The sequence below is a fragment of the Corythoichthys intestinalis genome, chromosome 17, assembly GCF_030265065.1.
Source record: "Corythoichthys intestinalis isolate RoL2023-P3 chromosome 17, ASM3026506v1, whole genome shotgun sequence".
Classification (NCBI taxonomy): domain Eukaryota; kingdom Metazoa; phylum Chordata; class Actinopteri; order Syngnathiformes; family Syngnathidae; genus Corythoichthys; species Corythoichthys intestinalis.
In genome coordinates this window covers 7,406,514-7,431,276 of record NC_080411.1, presented here as the reverse complement: position 1 = coordinate 7,431,276, position 24,763 = coordinate 7,406,514, and the positions used below count along the sequence as shown (strand labels likewise).

The following is a 24,763-nucleotide window of genomic DNA, read 5'->3' as shown; positions in this document are numbered from 1 at the left end:
TTCTGCATAAAATCATAATCAAATGTGATTTGATCTTTGTCAAAATCACACAGATGAAAAAACAGTGTTTGCTTTAACTAAAATCCCCGAAACATTTATAGGTTTTCATATTTTAATGAGGCTAGCATGCAAACAATGACAGAAGGGGGAAAATAAGTAAGTGAACCCTCTGCCTAATCAGAGTTAAAGAGCAATTGAAACCAATTTTTACCAAACAATTTAGGTCAGGTGTGTGCTCAATCACTGATGAGTGGTTTAAAGCTGCCCAGCCCACTATAAAACACACCCCTGGTAAGAATTGTCTTGATGAGAAGCATTGTCTGATGTGCATCATGGCTCTGTCGAAAGAGCTGTCTGAAGACCTGCGATCAAGGATTGTTGATTTCTATAAAGCTAGGAAAGGATACAAAACCATCTCTAAAAGTCTGGATGTTCATCAATCGACAGTCAGAGAAGTTGTCTACAAATGGAGAGAGTTTGACACTGTTGCTTTTCTCTCAAGGAGTGGCCGTCCACCAAAGACGATGCCAAGAGTTCAGCGCAGAATACTCAGAGAGGTAAAAAAAAAAAGAACCCTAAGTATCTGCTAAGGACTTAAATAAATCACTGGTGGAGTCCAATTTCTATGTGCACACATCACCTATATGTCAAACTATGGCCAAGAATGGTGTTCATGGGATTACTCCACGGAGGAAGCCACTGCTGTCTAAAAAAACATTGTTGCTCATTAAATGTTCGCAAAAAGGCACTCCATAGAGGTTTTGGCAAAATATTTTTTGGACTGATGAAACCAAAGTTGAATTGTTTGGGAGTAACACACAACGTCTTGTGTGGAGGAAAAATGGAACGGCTTTCCAACATCAACACCGTGAAGCATGGTGGAGGGTGCATCGTGATTTGGGGCTGTTTTGCTACCCCATGGTCTGGACAACTTGCAATCATTAATGGAAGAATTAATTCAAAAGTTTATCAGGATGTTTTCCAAGAAAACGTTAGGCCGTCTGTCAGACAGTTAATGCTAAAAAGAGGATGGATGCTGCAACAAGACAATGATCCAAAATACAGAAGTAAATCAACTTCCGAATGGTTTCAGAAGAACAAAATGCATGTTCTGGAGTGGCCAAGTCAAAGTCCAGACTTGAACCCCATTGAGATGCTGTGGCATGATCTAAAGACAGTGATTCATGCCAGACATCCCAGGAATCTGACTGAACGACAGCAGTTTTGTAGAGTAGAATAGCCCAAGATTAGCTCTGATCGATGTGCCAGACTGATCTGCAGCTACAGGAAGCGTCTAGTTGAAGTTATTGCTGCCAAAGGGGGGGGGGGGGGGGGCACAACATATTAAATGTGATGGTTCACTTACTTATTTTTCCACTTTATGTCATTGTTTGCACACTATCCTCATTAAAATATGAAAACCTATAAATGTTTGGGTGGTTTTAGTTAAAGCAGATACTGTTTTTTCATCTGTGTGATTTTGACAAGGATCAGATCATATTTGATGGGGATTTTATGCAGAAATGTGAGAGATTCCAAAAGGTTTAGATACTTTTCATACCACTGTATGCTTGGTTTGTTGCTTCGCCCATACTTGTATATACAGGCATCCCAGCTGTGTGTGTGTGGGGGGGGGAGGGGGGAGTGGTGCGTGTATTTTTCTGTCTTTTGAAGTGGAGACGTAGACGGCGATTTTTGCGTTCCGCGTCGATATCCAAGTTACTGCAAAGTTTTATCCTCGTCGCACTCACCCATGGAAAACGAATCGTCAACACGGTCAGTTTCAAAAATGGCGGCAGGTAAAACAGGAGAAGGCATCCTTTTTGACTGAATATTCCAGGCAAGAATATTTATAATAATACGTCGAAAATGAACTTTTTTTTTATTTGAAGAAGTTAAGTCATTATCCATCTTGCCTTTTCTGTCCTCAGGTAGTTTTGGCTAATCAAAGGCAAGGCAAGGCAAATTTATTTATATAGCACAATTCAACACAAGGCAATTCAAAGTGCTTTACATCACATGAAGATCATAAAAATCACATTTAAGACAATCAAAATCGGAAATAAAATTATACATAAAAATCACATGTAATAACCAATAGAATAAAAATAAATAAAATAAAAATAAAACAAAAACTACTACTACTAATAATAATTTGAATCAGCAATGGAGATAAGCACAAGAGGAATAGAAAGCAAGTAGATTGAAATATATAGACAGTTATGGATATGCAGTGCTAAACAAAAGCATTTTTAGCCCTGATTTAAAAGAGCTAACAGTTTGAGCATACTTCAGACGTTCAGGTAACTTATTCCAGAGGTGAGGAGCATAATAACTAAATGCTGCCTCACCCTGCTTGGTTCTTGTTCTTGGAACATGCAGAAGACCGGTTCCAGATGACCTTAGGGGTCTACATGTCTCATAGGAATCTAACAAATCAAGCATGTAGTTTGGTCCAAGGCCATTAAGTGTTTTGTAGACGAGCAGTAGTATTTTATAGTCTATTCCTTGACTCACTGGAAGCCAGTGTAGCGATTTCAAAACCGGTGTAATGTGGTCCAGATTCCTTGTATTTGTGAGGACTCTGGCTGCAGCATTCTGTACTAGCTGCAGCTTCCTGACTGATTTTTTCAAGACCCATAAATATACCGTTGCAATAGTCCAATCTGCTGAAAATGAATGCATGCATAAGTTTTTCCATGTCTTGTTGAGTCAGAAGCCCCTTAATTCTGGTTATATTTTTTAGGTGGTAATAAGCGGATTTAGTGACGGACTTAGATGGCTATCAAATTTTAGGTCTGAGTCAATAATTACGCCAAGGTTTCTGACTTGATTTGTAGCTGTAAGGGACATTGAGCTAAGTTGCCTGCTTATCTTTGACCTTTCCTTTTTGGCCCAAAAATGATCACCTCTGTCTTCTCCACATTTAACTGGAGAAAATTCTGGCACATCCATTCATTGATTTGATGAATGCATTTAATCAGGGAGACTAAGGGACTATAATCATGTGGGGACACAGAAATGTACAGTTGTGTGTCATCTGCATAGGTGTGATTGGAGATGTCATACTGTTCCATTATCTGAGCTAAGGGAAGCATAAAGATGTTAAATAAGAGTGGTCCAAGAATTGACCCTTGAGGGACTCCACACGTGAATTTGGTTCGTTCTGACTGATGGTTTCCGATTGACACAAAGAAATCCCTATCATATAAATAGGACGTGAACCACTGAAGTATAGTGTCAGTAAGCCATACCCACTGTTCCAATCTGCTGAGTAGTATGTTGTGATCAGCGGTGTCGAATGCGGCGCTGAGATCCAATAGTAACAGAACAGATGATTTGCCTGCATCGGTATTCCGACGAATATCATTTAGGACTTTGATAAGCACGGTCTCGGTGCTGTGTTGTGGCCGAAATCCAGACTGAAATGAGTTAAAAAGATTGTTTTGCATCATAAAAGTCTGGATCTGTTCGAACACAACCCTTTCGATAATTTTCCCCAAAGCAAATGACCCTGTCTAAAGTGCAAGTCACATGATCTCTTCGAAAAATTATTTTGACCCATTATAAAACTTTTTTTTGTTCATTTAATTCATTTTTGTTGTTTTTTTATTGCTTTAAAACCAGCAAAGTCTTAATTTTAAATTCATATACACTGTATATGAAAGTCAATTACATGCAGTGACATTGTTTGGCCACCTTGGGGGGGGGGGGGGCTATGCCAGCCTCCATGGGTTCGTACACAGTGGAAAAATACTCACCACGACAAAGTGTCAACAATAATTCCTGTCAGTTTATCAAATGTTTTCAGAAAACGGAGGAGTCGCTTTTTTGAATAAGCCTGGGGACAGTAATAGAACAGCAATGATCAAATATAAATATAGAAATTAATGTGCAAATATAATCTGACAACACCCTCTGGATTTGGGGATTTGTTTTATGTACAATTTGAAAAAAATATGGCAAGGCCAATTAGAGATTATTGACGAGAATATGGGGCTCCCTCAGCTGTACTTTGCCAGTTGGAGAAGTTTTTTGAGACTATGGTTTGTGCTGTTTTATGTGCCAAATGTAAAAAAAAAGTGATTTGATAGTGGTTAGAGCATGTGATAAAATGGTCACCTTATTCTCATCAAACGTTTCACTTTTCGTTCCTGCTAACTCATTGAGACTTGCGTTATCCATACCACGGTTGAAGAAAGATGATTTTAAGCTGGTGTAAAAGCAATTTGAGGAAGTAAACGTTTTAGATCAGTGAAGGGTGGAGACTGACATAGATACATATAGTTTGAAATGTCACAGTGTTGTGCAATCTGTGCCACTTTGTGTGGCAGCGAGATACAGTAAAGTAAAGTTTGAGCGAGGAGTTATTTGCGTGTGTGTGGGGTGGTGGGGAAGAGGTGGTTCTAGCTAAAGTAATGAACACAATGTATTTTTTCTTTGACATGCAGCACAGACTATAAGGAACACACCGACTATAAGGAACATAATGTATTTTTTCTTTGACATGCAGCACATACTATAAGGGTATAATGTTAAAGGCTGAACCTGACTAATCAAAATGTGTATGTCCTTGTCATTGTAAGTACAAGTAGTCACAAATACACGTACCTGTACTACAAGTAGATGCAAATACACATACTTGTGGTTTAAGTACAAGCAAAAACACATACTTGTAGTGCAAGCACACATCAGTAAACAGACACATGACATACAAATAACTATAGTCGACTAAAATTAAGTACACGTTCTTGTAGTATAAGTAAACGTACTGAAGTACAAGTACGCAACGAATACTGTATGCATACACTGCTGACCAAAAGTATTGGCAGCCCTGCAATTATGTCAGATAATGCTCAATTTATCCCAGAAAATGATTGCAATTACAAATGCTTTGGTAGTAATATCTTCATTTATTTTGCTTGCATTGAAAAAACACGAGAGAATAGAAAATAATTAAATCATTATCATTTTACTAGGGCTGTCAAAATTATCGCGTTAACGCGCGGTAATTAATTTTTTAAATTAATCACGTTAAAATATTTGACGCAATTAACGCACATGTCCCGCACTGTCCCATGTCAGACATTATTCTGCCTTTTGGTAAGTTTTACAGCAAGGTTTTTTGTGCTGTCTAACAGCGAACTCTTTTGGTCACTTTGCGACATAGTTTATTGCTTTCTTGCCAGTTCAATACGGCTGCATGACGTCTCGGGCTGACGCCTATGTTGTAATGTTGTGCTTATATGATCCTTGGACAAGATTTGTCCGTAAGTATGGTTGTTGTAAAGAATGTACATATTATGTTAGTAAGCGAAATGTTATATTTTTTGTATGAGACGCTTTTTGTTAATGTTTAGTGAACCTGTATAGCGTGCTAAGCTAACGTTGTTGCTAATGCAATGCTTGTGTACTTTTTTTTTGTAGTTTCACTACGGGCTAAAGAGAACAATGGTTTGAGGCCATTTTATTAATAGATCAGATGAAAAAAAAAGAAGTCTGATTATTAAGGCGTCGTTCACTAGCTGTCTAGCTTTGGAAAAAGTAGACGCTTCGGAGTGAGGACAGCATAGACAGATTTAAATGACAGTAGAGTGAAATGCCCACTACAGTCCTTATATACCGTATGTTGAATGTATATATCCATCTTGTGTCTTATCTTTCCATTCCAACAATTTATTTTACAGAATATATATATAATTTACAGAAAAATATGGCATATTTTATAGATGGTTTGAATTGCGATTAATTACGATTAATTAATTTTTAAGCTGTAATTAACTCGATTAAAAATTTTAATCGTTTGACAGCCCTACATTTTACACAAAACTCCAAAAATGGGCCGGACAAAAGTATAGACCCCATTCACCAACGTCACACAATGACGTGTTGCTGTATCCGGCAGCCATATTGTCCGTCATTGTTTATCCGTATTCTCAATGGTTTCAATTTGTCGTGCAATTTATAGTGCAATTCATGGAAGCTCCGGTGCTTTTAGACGCTGTAAACTCATTGGATGCGTTGCATAAAAGGCGTTATGTGGAAAAGCTTCAGTCTATCCATTCGCCAGATCCATATTTGATGCCTAAATCGATATTTTTCGACCCGCTGTCTTCGCCGTCTCTGCCTGACATCTGCTACCCTGATATCTACAACTATCTTGTCCACAGCCTAGTCTATTCTCGCGAAACTTTGAAAAACTTTAAGAGCAGCACTCTAAGCAACATTACTCCGTGTGACCCTTTACTTTCAATTTTCTAAAATGGCGACAATCAATTAAAAAAAAAGTTGACTGCGATGGCTGACGCTTCAAGGATAGGTGGATATTGGACTATTTCTTCAATACAATACGCAACAACGGTGTCTGCCTCATTTGCAAAGAGACAGTCGCTGTTTTCAAAGAGTTCGATATGACGCGATATTACCAAACAAGACACGCTGACATGTATGACAACATTACAAGGAAGATACGCAGCGAGAAATTATAGCAACTTGAAGCTAGTTTAATTTCACAGCAGCAGTATTTCGCAAGAGCCTGAGTGTCGAAAGAGAACGCCACAAAGGCGAGAAATTGAAATTATGAATTAAAAATAAATAAATAAAGCAAATGTGACACACAGAAGGGCTTGCTAAAAATTGTTTAGATATATTGTTCTACGTAAATCAGCCACGGTAACCCCCCACATTTTTACCACACCAAATCTGGCCCCCTCTGCAAAAAGTTTGGACACCCCTTTTTAACTGATGATCCGTAGACGAGGCCAGCTTCTTTCACTTGGTACCAGCTAAATATTATTCAAAAAATAATCATGGCGGAAGAAATAAACATCTTGAATTTGAAACCGTATGTTGTCGGCGATTAGCCTCGCAATGATCTTAATTGTAGCAGATGTCAGGCAGAGACGGCGAAGACAGTGGGTCGAAAAATATCGATTTAGGCATCAAATATGGATCTAGCGAATGGATAGACTGAAGCTTTTCCACATAACACCTTTTATGCAACGCATCTAATGAGTTTACAGCGTCTGAAAGCACCGGGGCTTCCATGAATTGCACTATAAATTGCACGACAAATTGAAACCATTGAGAATACGGATAAACAATGACGGACTTTATGGTGGCCGGATACAGCGACACGTCATTGTGTGACTTTGGTGAGTGGGGTCTATAGGCTGATTGGTGGAAGGCGGCACAGATTAAAAACAAGTTTTACGGCTGAAATCGACTTATAAATTGGTAAAAATATCGGTTTAACCATTGAGAACCGTGTTAGATGTACAGTATTTCTTTAATTTCTATTGAAATATTAGGGCCATTTAATGAACAATTGAATTGCAAAACTTAACATTTTGCTACTTTAAATCCATTTTTGGGTACTAATTCTACTCTTTCTAAACATTCTTTACAAAAAGTGAGAACTAAAAATTGTGAAACCAACCAAAGCCAGCTGGCACTTCCTGAATGGTAACCTTGATTTGGTCATTGCACATGACTGACTGACAGAGTTGTGTTTCATTTTAATATGTAATAGATGTAAAAAATGTGCAAATTTGTTTTTCGTTTTTGGGACGAAAGTAAAGCAACAGTGAGTTTTAGCCAAAATATGGGGAGGATTTTCATTTGTGTTGAAATAACCATTAAATTAGTGAATTTTGCTTTGTAGATTTTAGCATCCAATTGCTATACTTCAATCTTCAAATCTGCAAATAATGTCTTTAGACATACTACATTGCTCTTGGGGTGGTCTCAAAAGTTTGCGTGGACGAACTATAAATGGTTGAACACAGCAATGCAAAATCCACATCTTAAACATGTACTATTGTCAAAAACAAGCATTAAAATCAGTAGATCCTTTCTTACTAGCATAAATTATATTTCTTTTTTTTTCAGTTGATCTGTTCCTCCCTGATTGGCCCTGGCAAGTTCAATGTTCTTAAAAGAAGAAGGGGAAGTATTAAGAACCCATTTGTCAAGGAAGCCTCCGAAATGAGGAAGCTTCAAAGCGTCACCTTTCCACCGCGTTCACATTTCAACGGCAAATATCTTCTTTGTCAGCTACCAGTTGAATTGGACATAATGCCATATCGCTTACAGTATTGGATTGCTTGAAAAACTGAAGAGGTTACATCATCACTACAGAACATATAGTAAGTATACATGATCAATTTATTTCAAATCTATTCATGCTTGAAACATTCAGCCAATGGTCTTCTACAACAGCACTACAAAAACACTTTTTACCCTTTTTATCTGTCTTGGAATAATGTTTTTATACAATACTGATGTTTTTGTGAACGAACGATGTCCTAAATTAAGCTGTTAAATTGTTGGAAAGTAAATGCACATGTTCGTCACATGAATGGAGAAAAATTAAAACAATTGTCCATGCTTTTGCAATTTCTTTTTAGGAAAATATTCAGTTCCCTTTTCAAATGTTTCTTAGTTCCATGATTTCTGTAATGTTTCGATAGGTCCCTAACTTAGGAAACACGTGCAATTGAAGAAAATGTAATGAAATGTACAACTTTACAATTTTTTGTGACGAGAAAAGACATCATCCGTGCCCCAAATGACCGCATCGCAAGCTGCTAAAGATTTCAATAAATCACCTACAGAAAATAAACCAAGTATTGTTGGAGACTAGAGGTGCAACTAATCGATTAGCAAATTAATCGGCAACTATTTTGAGAACCGATTAATCATTTAGGACCCTCTTCAACTTATCTAAATTCTTGAAATTATGACATACTGTATATAACTTCTGTTGTAAATATTATGAGATTTCTTCATTATATTTTTATTAAGTCAAAGTAGGACATGAACAAAAATCTGCTTTTACTTTGAAGAACAACTATTCACATTTTTGCCAATTTTCAAACATCTTACTGTCTAAACTACAGTGGTATGAAAAACCTTTTGAAATTTCTCACATTTCTGCATAAAATCATCAAATGTGATCTGATCTTTGTCAAAATCACACAGATGAAAAAACAGTGTCTGCTTTAACTAAAACCACCCAAACATTTATAGATTTTCATATTTATTAGCTGCAGATCAGTCTGGCACATTGATCAGGACTAGGGTTGTTCCGATCATGCTTTTTTGCTCCCGATCCGATCCCGATCGTTTTAGTTTGAGTATCTGCCGATCCCGATATTTCCCGATCCGATTGCTTTTTTTTTTGCTCCCGATTCAAGTCCAATCATTCCCAATAATTTTTCCCGATGATATACATTTTGGCAATGCATTAAGAAAAAAATGAATAAAACTCGGACGAATATATACATTCAACACACATTACCTAAGTACTGTATTTGTTTATTATGACAAATCCTCAAGATGGCATTTACATTATTAACATTCTTTCTGTGAGAGGGATCCACGGATAGAAAGACTTGTAATTCTTAAAGAATAAATGTTACTTTGTATATTGTGACTAAATATTGCCATCTAGTGTATTTGTTGAGCTTTCAGTAAATGATACTGTAGCCATTTAACTGTTCTGCCCAAATGCATGATGGGAAGTGCAACCATGACTGTGCGTAGTGGCACCAATTGATATATCTTCTCTGCGTTGGGAAGTAACATAGGGTGTTAAGGAAAAGATCAACCACTAACGTTCTTCCCCACATGGCTTCCCACGATATACAGTGGGGAGAGCAAGTATTTGATATACTGCCAACCCATTGGCAGTGTATCAAATACTTGTTCTCCCCACTGTATCTAATTGTTGAGAGAGGGATTTAAAAGCTTCAGCCAATTAATATGAGGCTCCAAACACTGCCAAAATTCTCTCTACTCATTTTACGCTGCCTGTTAGCTCTATATATAGGGAAAATGGCGCCATTATAGATTGAACGCGACAATGCGTGAGTGGGTCGTGCAGCGCATGCGTCAATTGCATGAAATATTTTAACGTGATTAATTTTTTAGAAATTATTTACCGCCGTTTATGCGATAAATTTGATAGCCCTACTTTAAGCTAAAGACTCTGGATGAATGTAAGACATTTTGTCAGTAACGTTAAATACAATTAGAAAATGATTTAAGTAGAAAATATATATATATTAAAAAAAGGCATGTCCGATATTTTTTTGCCGATTCCGATACTTTGAAAATGACGTGATCGGACCCGATCGATTGGGATCAGGACGGATCTTGGCCCATTCTTCACTACAAAACTGCTGTAGTTTCAGATTCCTGGGATGGCTGATATGAATCGCCGTCTTTTAGTCATGCCACAGTATCTCAAACTCCAGAACGGGTATTTTCCTCTTTTAAGCTTCAACTGTCTGACAGACGGCCTTAGGTTTTCCTGCAAAAAATCCTGATAAACTTTTGAATTCATTCTTCCATTAATGATTGCAAGTTGTCCAGGCCCTGAGGTAGCAAAACAGCCCCAAATCATGATGGTTCCTCCACCATGCTTCCGGGTGGGGATGAGGTGTTGATGTTGGTGAGCTGTTCCATTTTTCTTCCACACATGAAGTTGTGTGTTACTCCCAAACAATTCAACTTTGGTTTCATCAGTCCACAAAATATTTTGCCAAAACTTCTGTGGAGTGTCCAAGTTCCTTTTTGCGAGCAATAAACGAGCAACAATGTTTTCTCTAGACAGCAGTGGCTTCCTCCCATGAACACCATTCTTGGCCATAATTTTACATATAGTTGATGTGTGCACATAGATATTGGACTGTGCCAGTGATTTCTTTAGACAGTACAATTTAACAGTTTTAGTCAGGTGTGTGCCCAATCAATGATGAGTGGTTTAAATCTGCCCAGCCCACTATAAAACACACACCTGGTAAGAATTATCTTGATGAGAAGCATTGTCTGATGCGCATCATGGCTCGGTCCAAAGAGCTGTCTGAAGACCTGCGATCAAGGATTGTTGATTTGTATAAAGCTGGGAAAGGATACAAAACCATCTCTAAAAGTCTGGATGTTCATCAATCAACATTCAGAGAAGTTGTCTACAAATGGAGCGATTTTAGCACTGTTGCTTCTCTCCCAAGGAGTGGCCGTCCACCAAAGATGACGCCAAGAGTTCAGCGCAGAATACTCAGAGAGGTAAAAAAGAATTCTAGAGTGTCTGCTAAAGACTTACAGAAAGCTCAGTCCAATATCTCTGTGCACACATCAACTATATGTAAAACTATGGCCAAGAATGGTGTTCATGGGAGGACTCCACGGAGGAAGCCGCTGCTGTCTAAAAAACATTGTTGCTGGATTAATGTTCGCAAAAAGGCACTTGGACACTCCACATAGGTTTTGGCAAAATATTTTGTGGACTGATGAAACCAAAGTTGAATTGTATGGGAGTAACACACAACGTCTTGTGTGGAGGAAAAATGGAACGGCTTTCCAACATCAATACCGTGGAGCATGGTGGAGGGAGCATCATGATTTGGGGCTGTGTTTTGCTACCTCAGGGCCTGGACAACTTGCAATCATTGATGGAAAAATGAATTCAAAAGTTTATCAGGAATTATCCAAAACACAGAAGTTAATCAATTTCAGAATGGTTTCACAGGAACAAAATACACGTTCTGGAGTGGCCAAGTAAAAGCCCAGACTTGAACCCCATTGAGATGCTGTGGCATGACCTAAAGACAGCGATTCATGCCAGACATCCGAGGAATCTGACTGAACTACAGCAGTTTTTTTAGAGAATAATGGGCCAAGATTAGTTCTGATCGATGTACCAGACTGATCTTCAGCTACAGGAAGCATCTGGTTGAAGTTATTGCCACCAAAGGGGGCACCACAAAATATTAAATGTCATTGTTTACTCACTTATTTTTCCCCCTTGTGTCATTGTTTGCATACTGTCCTTATTAAAATATGAAAACCTATAAATGTTTGGGTGGTTGTTAGTTAAAGCAGACAGTTTTTTCATCTGTGTGATTTTGACAAAGATCATTTTATGCAGAAATGTGAGCGTGCGGTCCCCATTAATCGGGAAAAATGAAGATATCCCTGTATATCTACACAACAAATTTGATAATCGATACAGTTGAAGGAAATAGTCACCGATTTTGTCATCATTGCTTCTTAAAACATGCCGAAAACAACTTCAAGATAAATTGTGAAGGTAATTGAAAGACGTGACATTTATCTGATTAATCGATTAATGGTTTTAATTAATTGTCCGATTAATCGATTGTGAAAATAATCGTTAGTTGCAGCCCTATTGGAGACCAGCATTCTGTTTCCTGAAAGATGATTGGTGGATTCCATAATTTCGAAAAATTAGTACTCTATTGTATATTAACCTATTGACACTCAGTAATTAATTGAACTGGCAGCAGCAAACATAATTTTTTTGTTTTTCTTCAGTGAATCCACTTCAACTGTCCAGCTGTGAAATGTATGTGGTTAATCCAATATTTTATTTGTTTTTTCAGGTAAATTATATTGAAGTTGTGAGCGGACATTTTGAAGGTGGCCACAATGGCTGACAGAGTGAATAGTTTGCCATTCTTTTACGGCAACATCACAAGAGAGGAGGCCGAGGACTATCTTCAGCAGCAGGGTACAGTTAGTGGCTTGTATTTGCTCCGGCAAAGTCGAAACCATTTTGGAGGTTTCGCTCTTTCTGTGTTACATTCTGGCCGCTGCTACCACTACACCATTGAAAGAGAGTCCAATGAATCGTACGCTATTGCTGGGGGTAAAAGCCACAACAGCCCTCTTGATGTGATTGACTACCACTCCCAGGAGATGGACGGCCTCGTATGTCGACTGAAGAAGCCGTGCAACAGGCCCAAGAACATGCAGCCTAAGGTGGGGCCGTTTGAGGACTTAAAGGAAAAACTCATTCTGGAATATGTAAAGCAGACCTGGAACTTACAGGTTAGTCTACACTCAAGAATGTCAATATTTTTGCTATGGCTGTCAAAATTATCGCGTTAACGGGCGGTAATTAATTTTTTAAAATTAATCACGTTAAAATATTTGACGCAATTAACGCATGCACTGAATGACCCGCTCGCACATTGCCTCAAACAGATTACAATGACGCCGTTTATGGACATTAAGAGTGAAGAGATTGCCACCGGCCGCTTGGGGGCAGCGCCGTTCAATACTAATGTTATTCCTTCTAAACGTGGGAGAATTAGTAGTTGTGAGACGTTTATGCTGTTGCATTGTGCTATTTGTGCTCCACACATATTTCTGTAAGTTTTCTTTCTGTTATTGGCAATTATGTGTCTCTTGTTGTATTTTGGGTAAGATATGTACAGAGATATATATGTTATAAAGGCGAGTGGACACAGGCGTTCTTTGGACTGCGCCGTTTATTGGCATAAGCTTCGGCAACTCCTTCACAACAAACATAAGTATCGTTTAGTGAAAGCACAACAAAAATAATATTCCTATCTCTCCAAAAAAATATTTTTCACAAAAAGAAAAGCACTTCAGTATATAGTAATGAGGGCCTATTCTCACACAGTTAAACAACAATGCAAAATGAACTGGCATTCCATATCAAAATAGCTATGCAAAATACACGTAAAACTTACTCAGACTTTGGTCACTCTATTCTTATTGTTATTTTTATTCTTATTATTATTATATTAACTCTACTTTTGATTGAAAATTTTACAAATTTTATTAAAACGAAAACATGAAGAGGGGTTTCAATATAAAATTACTATAACTTGTAACTATAACATTTATCTTTTAAGAACTACAAGTCTTTCTATCCGTGGATCACTTTAACAGAAAGAATGTTAATAATGCCATTTGTGGATTTATTGTTATAATAAACAAATACAGTACTATTGTACAGTATGTTGTATGTATATATCCGTCTTGTGTCTTATCTTTCCATTCCACCAATAATTTACAGAAAAATATGGCATATTTTATCGATGGTTTGAATTGCGATTAATTGGGATTAATCACGATTAATTAATTTTTAAGCTGTAATTAACTCGATTAAAAATGTTAATCGTTTGACAGCCCATATATATATATATAATATGTATATATATAATATGTATATATGTGTGTAAATTTTATTTAAAAGTGTTTTTACTTTTTTATGGATGATAATTATTTTTGTTGTAATGTTTAGCAACTTGGGCTGTGGCTGTGGGTTTAATCTAAAAGTTCTATTTATTTCTTTTTATTTAAAATATTTCAGTTATTTATTTTTTTGTTATTTTATTTATTTTAACATTTACTTCAAGTTGATATTCCTATTTTCAAATATGTTGTGAAAAATAAAAAAAAATCCTGTTCAATTGAATTTATTACTTATTTTTAGGGCTGTCAAACGATTACAATTTTTAATCGAGTTGATTACAGCTTAAAAATTAATTAATTGTAATTAATCGCAATTAATCGCAATTCAAACTATCTATAAAATATGCCATATTTTTCTGTAAATTATATATATATTCTATAAAATAAATTGTTGTAATGGAAAGATAAGACACAAGATGGACATTCAGCATACGGTACATAAGGACTGTAGTGGGCATTTCACTCTACTGTCATTTAAATCTGTCTATGCTGTCCTCACTCCGAAGCGTCTACTTTTTCCAAAGCTAGACGACGCTAGCTAGAGTGAACGACGCCTTAATAATTAGACTTCTTCCTTTTTCATCTGATTTATTAATAAAATGGCCTCAAACCATTGTCCTCTTTAGACCGTCGTAAAACTACAAAATAAAAGTACACAAGCATTGCATTAGCAACAACGTTAGCTAAGCACGCTATACAGGTTCACGAAACATAAACAAAAAGCGTCTCATACAAAAAATATAACATTTCGCTTGCTAACATAATATGTACATTCTTTACAACAACCATACTTACGGACAAATCTTGTCCAAGGATCATATAAGCACAACATTATCAGCCCGAGACGTCGTGCAGCCATAATGAACTGGCAAGAAAGCAATAAACCATGTCGCTAAGCGACCACAAGAGTTCGCTGTTGAACAGGACAAAAAGCCTTGCTGTAAAACTTACCAAAAGGCAGAATACTTTCTGAGCGGGACATGTGCGTTAATTGCGTCAAATATTTTAACGTGATTAATTTAAAAAATTAATTACCACGCGTTAACGCGATAATTTTGACAGCCCTACTTATTTTATCCCATACATCTCAAAATAACACATTTTAGAGCTATAATTGCAATACGTAATACCGTGAAACCGCAGTATTTTTGCTTAAGGTTATCATGCCGTCAAAATCTCTTACTGGCACATGCCTAAGTACAACTACACGCAAGTTCATGCACTTGTAATTAGGGTTGTTCCGATCATGTTTTTTTTGCTCCCGATCCGATCGTTTTAGTTTGAGTATCTGCTGATCCCGATATTTCCCGATCCGATTGCTTTTTTTTGCTCCCGATTAGATTCCAATCACTCCCGATAATTTTTCCCGATCATATACATTTTGGCAATGCATTAAGAAAAAAATGAATAAAACTCGTACGAATATATACATTCAACATACAGTACATAAGTACTGTATTTGTTATTATGACAATAAATCCTCAAGATGGCATTTACATTATTAACATTCTTTCTGTGAGAGGGATCCACGGATAGAAAGACTTGTAATTCTTAAAGGATAAATTTGACTTTGTATGTTGTGACTATATATTCCCATCTAGTGTATTTGTTGAGCTTTCAGTAAATGATACTGTAGCCATTTAACTGTTCTGCCCAAATGCATGATGGGAAGTGTAACCATGACTGTGCGTAGTGGTACCAATTGATATATCTTCTCTGCGTTGGGAAATAACATAGGTTGTTAAAAAAGATCAATTACTACTTTTCTTCCCCACATTGCTTTCCACGATATTTCTAATCGTAGGGAGAGGGATTGTAAGGCTTTAGCCAATTAAAAAAAGGCTCCAAAGGCTGCCAAAATTCACTCTACTCATTTTACGCTGCCTTTTATCTCTCTAAATGGGTAAAACGGCGCCATTACAGATTGATCGCGACAATGCGTGAATGGGTCGTGCAGCGCATGCGTTAATTGTGTTAAATATTTTGATGTGATAAATTTTTTAAAAATTAATTACCGCCGTTAACGGGATAAATTTGATAACCCTACCTTAAGCCTAAACTAAAGACTCTGGATGAGTGTAACATATTATGTCTGTAACGTTAAATACAATTAGAAAACGATTTTATATATATATATATATATATATATATATATATATATATATATATATATATATATATATATATATATATATATATATATATATTAAAAAAAGGCATGTCCAATATTTTTTGCCAATTCCGATACTTTGAAAATGACGTGATCGGACATCTCTACTTGTGATAGAAGTAAACGTACTTCTACTATTAGTACTTGCAATTGTGGTACAAGTACATACAGAGGTCTGGCAACCTGGACAAAGACAAATTACATATCTCGTAATTGGCTGATTGGACATCCGTTGTTAACACAGAATCAAAACAATAATTTTCGGGGCTGACAATGGACTTTTAAAATGGGAAAGTCTCGGCTTAACTATTGATAACCGTGTTAGAAGTATTTCCAAAAAACATGGATCTTTAATGAATTTAAGGGCCATTTAATGAAAAATTGAAGTGCAAATCTTATATATTTCTCCTTTAACAAGAGAGAAAACAATAAAGTGACTCTAAAACTTCTCTGAGCAGGGGACAGCTCTGGAACAAGCCATAATCAGTCAAAGGCCACATTTGGAGAAGCTGATTGCGGCCACCGCTCACGAACGAATGCCTTGGTTCCATGGAAAAATAACTCGAGAGGACTCAGAGCCAAGGCTTCAAAATGGCTCCCGTACAAATGGAAAATTTCTGTAAGTATTTTGCCAACGTTCATCTCTTGAGTGCTTGCTGACGGAAGTAATTTTTAAAAAAAATTGTTGGAAGAATACAGTTGTCCTATAAGGTCAAAAGGGTTCAGAGTGTAAAATAAGAAATGCCACAAATCTTTTGTCCATTAATATTTTCTCTTGAATTTGGACGTAGTGGTAAAGTGAAAAAAACCCAACAGTTCTTTAAATTCTCTTAAATGAACAGAAGATGACGACAACGCATAATGATACAAATAATTAGGGCTGCAGCTCTTGATTATTTAAGTTATCGACTAATCTATCATTTAATTCAAATACCGTAATTTTCGGACTATTAAGCCGCTACTTTCCCCCCCCATTTTGAATACTGCGGCTTATAGTCCTGTGCGGCTTATTTATTGATTTCTTTGGGTAATATGTAACACTTTATTTGACAGTGGCGTCATTAGACCGTCATTATTATAACATGACACTATCATGGGCATTACAGAATGGTCTTATGGTGCCACTGTCAAATAAAGTGTTACCAAATACCATAACTAGCAATTAATGAAACAACTAGAACCGTAACTGAAGAAATAAATAGCACAGAACATGATTTTTGATTGTTTTTTACATCTGTAGTGCTGCAATGCATGCTAGGAGACATGTTGGACAACACCAGTGTTGACAGCAGTTGGCAGCAGAGGTTTACTGACTCCCCCAAGGGAGCAGTGATGGCTAAATGAAGCTTCCTGAAGCAATGAAGTTTTGCAGCCAATTGGTTCAAAGCTTCATGGTGGTTCATTTGGTCTTATGAAAGTCGTATGATGCGGCTGTCAAATAAAGTGTTACCGGTTAATATCTTTAGGTGTACATATCCGATGATACAGTGAGGACACCTGCGGCTTATAGTCCAGTGCGGCTTATCTATGCACAAATGTGGTTTTTGTGTCAAATTTGATGGGTGGCGGCTTATAGTCAGGTGCGCCTTATAGTGCGAAAATTATGGTAATCGGATTAGTGACATTTAATGTATTGCACAATAAATTTTAGGGGATGTAAAACAAAGGCTTGCTAAGATTGCACTTTCAAAAGAAATGCAAATACAAAATAAAATTCCTGAGTGTTTTTTCAAACTATGCAGAATTGCACTTTAATTACACAGAGCAATAAATGCAATTAAAAAATATATTAAAATACCTGAGCTTAGCCTCAAACGGTATAGAAAATAAATAAATGAGGACCTAAGTCAGTGGTTCTTAACCTGGGTTTGATCGAACCCGAGGGGTTCGGTTAGTAAGTCTAAGGGGGTTTGGTAAAGGTAAAGAAACACAGAGCTCTATTTTCGTACGCTGATTAAATCTAGGCAAATTGGCTTTTTAGACCAGGTTATGGATTCGTTTTCTCCCGATTTACAGGCTTAATCCATTTATTTTAATTGCTAGTCCTCGATTTGATGGGAGGAGGAACTGGTTTGCTCAGTGGAAGGTTGACTCGGACTTGGTATGAGGTAATACAAAAGACCAATGGGCAGCGTGGTCTCAAATTTTGAACTGTTCATAAAACATGCTGTCAAAATTAGAGGACTTTTGTCAGGAATTTGCTATTAGCGTGATAGCTTAGATATATTGGTTTTGAATTTGAAAAAAAAATGGCTTCTAATTCTGAAGGGTTCGGTGAATCCACATGTGAAACTTGTGGTGTTCGGTACCTTTAGCAATGTTAAGAACCACTGATCTAAGTACAACAAAAAAACAACTGACTAACTTGAATTGCGTCTTTTTTAACAAATCGTTCAAATACATTTTCCCACAAAAATTGCTTAATATACCAATAAACTAAATTATGTATCAAAAAAAAAACAACAAAAACATGAGCTCAAACAAAAACTTACCTTATGTTGTTCTTACCAGGGAGCAGCAATGAGCTGTGTCATATTCTTTATCGCCACAAGAGGGCAGTGTATCCACCCAAATCAATAAAACTAAATGCAAAGCTTGCAATACAAACCATTACAACGCCACTCTGATTAAACGAATCCTTGAAACAGCCACATTTGATTCAAAGCTGTTTTGTAATCGACTTACTCAATTAATTAATTGTTATAACACTACAAATAATAAATAAAACATGGTGTGTGTTATACTTATATAGCGCTTTTCCACCTTTCAAGGCGCTCAAAGCGCTTTACACTATCTCACCATCTACCTACTGGTGACGCAGCACCAGGAGCAACGTGGGGTTCAGTATCTTGCTCAAGGACACTTAGACGAGTTCATCAGGGCGGAGAATCGAACCCACCCTCTGGTTAGGGGGACAACTACTGAGCCACGCCACCACATGGAACAAAGTATCAAATTAGATGAGCTCAAAATGGCAGAAAAGAATCCTAAGCTTATACAGTGGGGCAAATAAGTACTTAGTCAACCCCTAATTGTGCAAGTTCTCCCACTTGAAAATATGAGAGAGGCCTGTAATTGTCAACATGGTTAAACCTCAACCATGAAAGACAGAATGTGGAAAAAAAAAAACCAGAAAATCACATTGTTTGATTTTTAAAGAATTTATTTGCAAATCATGGTGGAAAATAAGTATTTGGTCAATACCAAAACTTCATCCCAATACTTTGTTATGTACCCTTTGTTGGCAATAACGGAGGCCAAATGGTTTCTGTAACTCTTCACAAGCTTTTTCACACACTGTTGCTGGTATTTTGGCCCATTCCTCCATGCAGATCTCCTCTAGAGCATTGATGTTTTGGGGCTGTTGTTGGACAACACGGACTTTCAACTCCCTCCACAGATTTTCTATGGGGTTGAGATCTGGAAACTGGCTAGGCCACTCCAGGACCTTGAAATGCTTCTTACGAAGCCACTCCTTTGTTGCCCTGGCTGTGTGTTTGGGATCATTGTCATGCTGAAAGACCCAGCCACGTCTCATCTTCAGTGCCCTTGCTGATGGAAGGAGATTTTCACTCAAAATCTCTCGATACATGGCCCCATTCATTCTTTCCTTTACACAGATCAGTCGTCCTGGTCCCTTTGCAGAAAAACAGCCCCAAAGCATGATGTTTCCACCCCCATGCTTCACAGTGGGTATGGTGCAATTCAGTATTATTTTTCCTCCAAACAAGAGAACCTGTGTTTCAACCAAAAAGTTCTATTTTGGTTTCATCTGACCATAACACATTCTCCCAGTCCTCTTTTGGATCATCCAAATGCTCTCTAGCGAACCGCTGACGGGCCTGGACGTGTACTTTCTTCAGCAGGGGGACACGTCTGACAATGCAGGATTTGAGTCCCTGGCGGCACATTGTGTTACTGATAGTAGCCTTTGTTACTGTGGTCCCAGCTCTCTGTAGGTCATTCACTAGGTCCCCCCGTGTGGTTCTGGGATTTTTGCTCACCATTCTTGTTATCATTTTGACGCCACGGGGTGAGATCTTGCATGGAGCCCCAGATCGAGGGAGATTATCATTGGTCTTGTATGTCTTCCATTTTCTAATAATTGCTCCCATAGTTGATTTCTTTACACCAAGCGTTTTACCTATTGCAGATTCAGTCTTCCTAGCCTAGTGCCGGTCTACAATTTTGTTTCTGGTGTCCTTCGACAGGTCTTTGGTCTTGGCCATAGTGGAGTTTGGAGTGTGACTGACTGAGGTTGTGGACAAGTGTCTTTTATACCGATAATGAGTTAAAACAGGTGCAATTAATACAGGTAACAAGTGGAGCCTCGTTAGACCTCTTTGACAGCCAGAAATCTTGCTTGTTTGTTGTTGACCAAATACTTATTTTCCACTCTAATTTGGAAATAAATTCTTTAAAAATCAAACAATGTGATTTTCTGTTTTTTTTCCCCACATTCCGTCTCTCATGGTTGAGGTTTACCCATGTTGACAATTACAGGCCTCTGTAATCTTTTCAAGTAGGAGAACTTGCACAATTGGTGGTTGACTAAATACTTACTTGCCCCACTGTATATGGCTTTTAATTTTTTGCGGCTCCAGACATATTCATTTTTTGTTTTTTTTTCATCCAACGTGGCTCTTTCAACATTTTGGGTAGTCAACCCCTGTGTAGCTACAGTAGTTGCAGTATGTATGCTTCAAAGTTCCAAAATTCACTTCCAAGAATTGTCTTTGGATTTATGAACTCCGAGGACAGTATCTCACAGAGTAGCACGTGCTGTAGTAATACAGAGTACAATGCCAACTTTTTCTTTTTTTGTGAACAAGTAAGTTTCTTCTGCTCGCGCTTCAGTTGAGAAAAGGTCGTGGTTGGCTGAAGAAACAGATCACACAAGCACATACAGGCGGACAGGCGGTTTCCGCTCAGTGCTTCCTGAAATAGCCATAAAAGAGGAAGAATGACACTAAGCAAAGATGTGACTGTTAGATCTTTTATGCCACGACCAAAAAGTGTTTTACTTTTAAAAATGTATAAAATGTTTGATTGGAATAGGGATGCAGCTGTCAACTAGTTAGTTTGAATAATCGAGTAATCGGATTCGGAACATTTAATGCCTTGCAGAATCAATTTTGGGAGATGTAAAATTGCCACTTTCAAATGCGAATATAAAATAAAATTCCTGAGTGTTTCTTCAAACTATGCAGAATTGCACTTTCATTTAAAAAAAAATTAAAATACCTGCACTTAGCCTCAAATGGTATAAAATAAATCAATGAGAATCTACTGTAAGTACAACAAAAGAACAATTGGCTAATTTACATAGGAAAAGTCTGTTAGCTTAAATGCTATAAAATGCTAAGTTAAAAAAAAATGTATTTTTTTTTTTTACAATGCTCTTAACAGACTGTTCAAACACATATTCTCACATATGGCTAAATATACCTATAAACTAAATTACGAAAGCATGAAAAAACATTAGCTCAAACAAAAGCTTACCATAGGTTTGTCTGAACAGGGAGCTGCTGGATTCAGTCAAGTTAAATGAGTTATGAATTGAATTAGTTATGCAAATTATTATATTCAAATACGTATTTTTAAATTACCGGTATTAATCATGACTGTATTTTTTTATATTATTTTTATGATTGTAAATACATTTGTAAAATATTAAAATGTTAATAAACCCCAAATTAATGAAATTAAAATGAATAAAAAAGAAATACACATTGGTTATGGCCCTAAGTAACACTCTAAAGTTGTTTTTAAAAATTTTATTTTAATAGCATTTCACTCATCATTGCAATTAAGGGTGTAACGGTACATGTATTTGTATTGAACCATTTCGGTTCGGGGTGCTCGGTTCGGAACGGAGGCGTACCGAACAAGTTTCTGACGTAACTAGGGCTGCAGCTATCGATTATTTTAGTAGTCGATTAATCGATGAACAAGTTAGTCGAATAATCGAGTAATCGGAAAAGGAACATGAAAAATTAAAATACCTGAGCTGAGCCTCAAATGGTATTCAAAATAAATAAATGAGGATCCATGTAGAATAAAAGAAAATTTGGCTAACTTACATGGCAAAAGTCCGCTATCTTAAATCCTATAAAATGCTAACGTTTTAATGCTCTTAACAAATGGTTCCGAATCATATTCCCACAAAAAACGGCTAAAAATACATATAGACTAAATTACAAATGCATTAAAAAACATTCGCCCAAAAAAAAAAAAAAAACCTTAGCTTACGTTGGTCTTAACACGGAGCAGTTGGATTCAGCCATGTGAAATGAGGCAGACCAGAAGGCAATGTATCCACCCTAAACAATAAACTAAATATAAACACTTTCAAAATAAAACTTTACAATGCCACTTTAATTAAACGAATACTCGAGGCAACAAAATTTAATTCGAATATTTTTTTCTAATCGAATACTCGAGTTAATCGATTAATCGTTGCAGCACTAGACGTAACGTAACCTTTACGTCGATCAGGTTACAGTTTCTTTCTGTAGATTATATTTACTCCGTCTTCTCTACTATAATGAGGACCAACAAGGTAGGACAGTATAACCCAGAAACGTCAACGCCGCAACAACGTGGCCGCCGCGAGAACGCAGTGAAACGCAGGCGTTAAAGTCAATCAGCCAAAGCACACCAGTCGAAGTGCGGCTGTGTGTTAGACGCGTCCCAGAAGCGGCTCAACGTGACGCACAAGAAAAGAACGGCAGAGTTTATTATTTGATGTGTTTATTATTTGACGCGAGACGCGGCCCTCCTGCGTCAATACTACTAGCTAGGATCAGGGAGACCGGAAGTCACTCGTGTAAAAATACGGTGGATCCGGTCGATTTTCAAACTAATATGCAATCGTATCCCACTTTTTTGAGTCCATCAGATCTCTTGAGTGGTAGATCGGGGCACAGTTGACTTGTCTTTGTTGATTTACTGCTGTCTTCTCTGCTATAATAATAACCAACACGGCCCCGTGTTCAATACAAAACCCTCCTACCACAACAAAACAAGTAGGAACTAATATTTACATAGGAACTAAAGTTATACAACATAAAATATACAATATAAATGAATACTACATCATATTTGTAAAATATAGACAGATAATCAAATAAATGATAGCCCATTTAAATAAAATAAATTGAAATGAGCTAAAACACCTGTAATTAAATAAGAATAATACACAGATCCTGCTTACACAATTAAATTGATTAATTTCTGTGTGGCGCTTTGACTTGAGAAAATCCACCAATAAAGCTTTTGAAAAGCGTTCATAAGAAAAAAAAAGTCATTGAGGCCTTTCATTTTTAAAATACATGTTAAAATCTTTGTCATTGGGATTGTTTTTCTCTTTAGCACAGGACTTCTTTTTTCTTCTTTCTTTCAGAAAGAAAGCTGACCAATACGCGGGGTCTGAAAGGCAAATTGTTGTTGGATTATTATCTTTAAATACCCGCTACTTTTTGAGCAGAATTCTAGCTTTGTATAGGCTAATGTTCCTTTTGTTGAAAGCACAAAAGTATGTAATAAACAAGTAGCACATTTATATTTTGCATTTTGTTTTCTTACTGTACCGAAAATGAACCGAAACGTGACCTCAAAACCGAGATACGTACCGAACCGAGATTTTTGTGTATACCGTTAAACCCCTAATATTAACCGTTTCTTTCAAAACAAACTATTACACCATTATCGCCATAATTAATCGAATACTCGAAGCTGCAAAATTTGATTCAAAGCTTTTTTCTTATCGAATTACTCAAATTAATCGATTAATCGTAGCAGCAGTAGACTGGAACCCATATGTCTGCTTATTTCTATTTTAGACACAAAATATTTCATAATAGGGCTTGGTTTAATAAGCACAGCTGTTTCCTACCTTTTGATTTCTTCTCCTGTTCTTTCTCTTCATTTCCTTTTGTCTTTAGGATCCGGCAGAGGGATGCGAATGGATCCTTTGCTCTTTGTTTATTACATGAAGGAGAAGTAATGCATTACCGCATTGACCAGGACAGGAGTGGCAAGCTCTCTATACCAGATGGCAAGAAGTTTGACACTCTTTGGCAGGTTAAAAATCTTTCTCATTTTGTGTAACATGACATGGGTTTGTTAATGAGTATTTTCTTATTTCATAAGTGGGTCTAATGCTAATAGAAAAATTAATCAATGCTGTATTTTCTGCTAAATACATACAGTGAGGAGCAAAAGTATTTGCACCCCTTCTAATTTTGCAAGTTCACCCACTTAGAAAATAGGTAGCGGTCTGAAATTTCAATCATAGATGCATTTCCACTTATAGAGATATAATCTAAAAAAAAAATCTGGAACTCACATTGTATGATTTTTCAATAATTTATTTGTACCCCTGAGAAAGAGCAATAATTATGACACACAAAGACAGGGGGCAGCAAACCACGGCCCGCGGGCCGGCCCACCTCCACATTTGGTCCGGCCCCGAGAACAATTTTATTTTATTTATTTATTTATTATTATTATTATTTTTTACTTGTGTTATTTATTTTCTGGCTTTTTCTGTGAAGAACC

The 24,763-nt window shown here is 36.9% G+C and overlaps 1 protein-coding gene across 1 annotated transcript in view; it reads left to right on the top strand.

Moving 5' to 3' along the window:
* The window catches only part of syk (spleen tyrosine kinase), a 52,618-nt gene that overhangs the window by 4,914 nt on the left and 22,941 nt on the right, over positions 1–24,763 (top strand). The window contains exons 2-5 of the mRNA XM_057818377.1: positions 7,891–8,147; positions 12,408–12,855; positions 16,660–16,820; positions 24,148–24,286. Of these exons, the coding sequence (XP_057674360.1) occupies positions 12,454–12,855; positions 16,660–16,820; positions 24,148–24,286 (702 nt within the window). The 5' untranslated portion in view covers positions 7,891–8,147; positions 12,408–12,453. The remainder of the gene's footprint in view (positions 1–7,890; positions 8,148–12,407; positions 12,856–16,659; positions 16,821–24,147; positions 24,287–24,763) is intronic.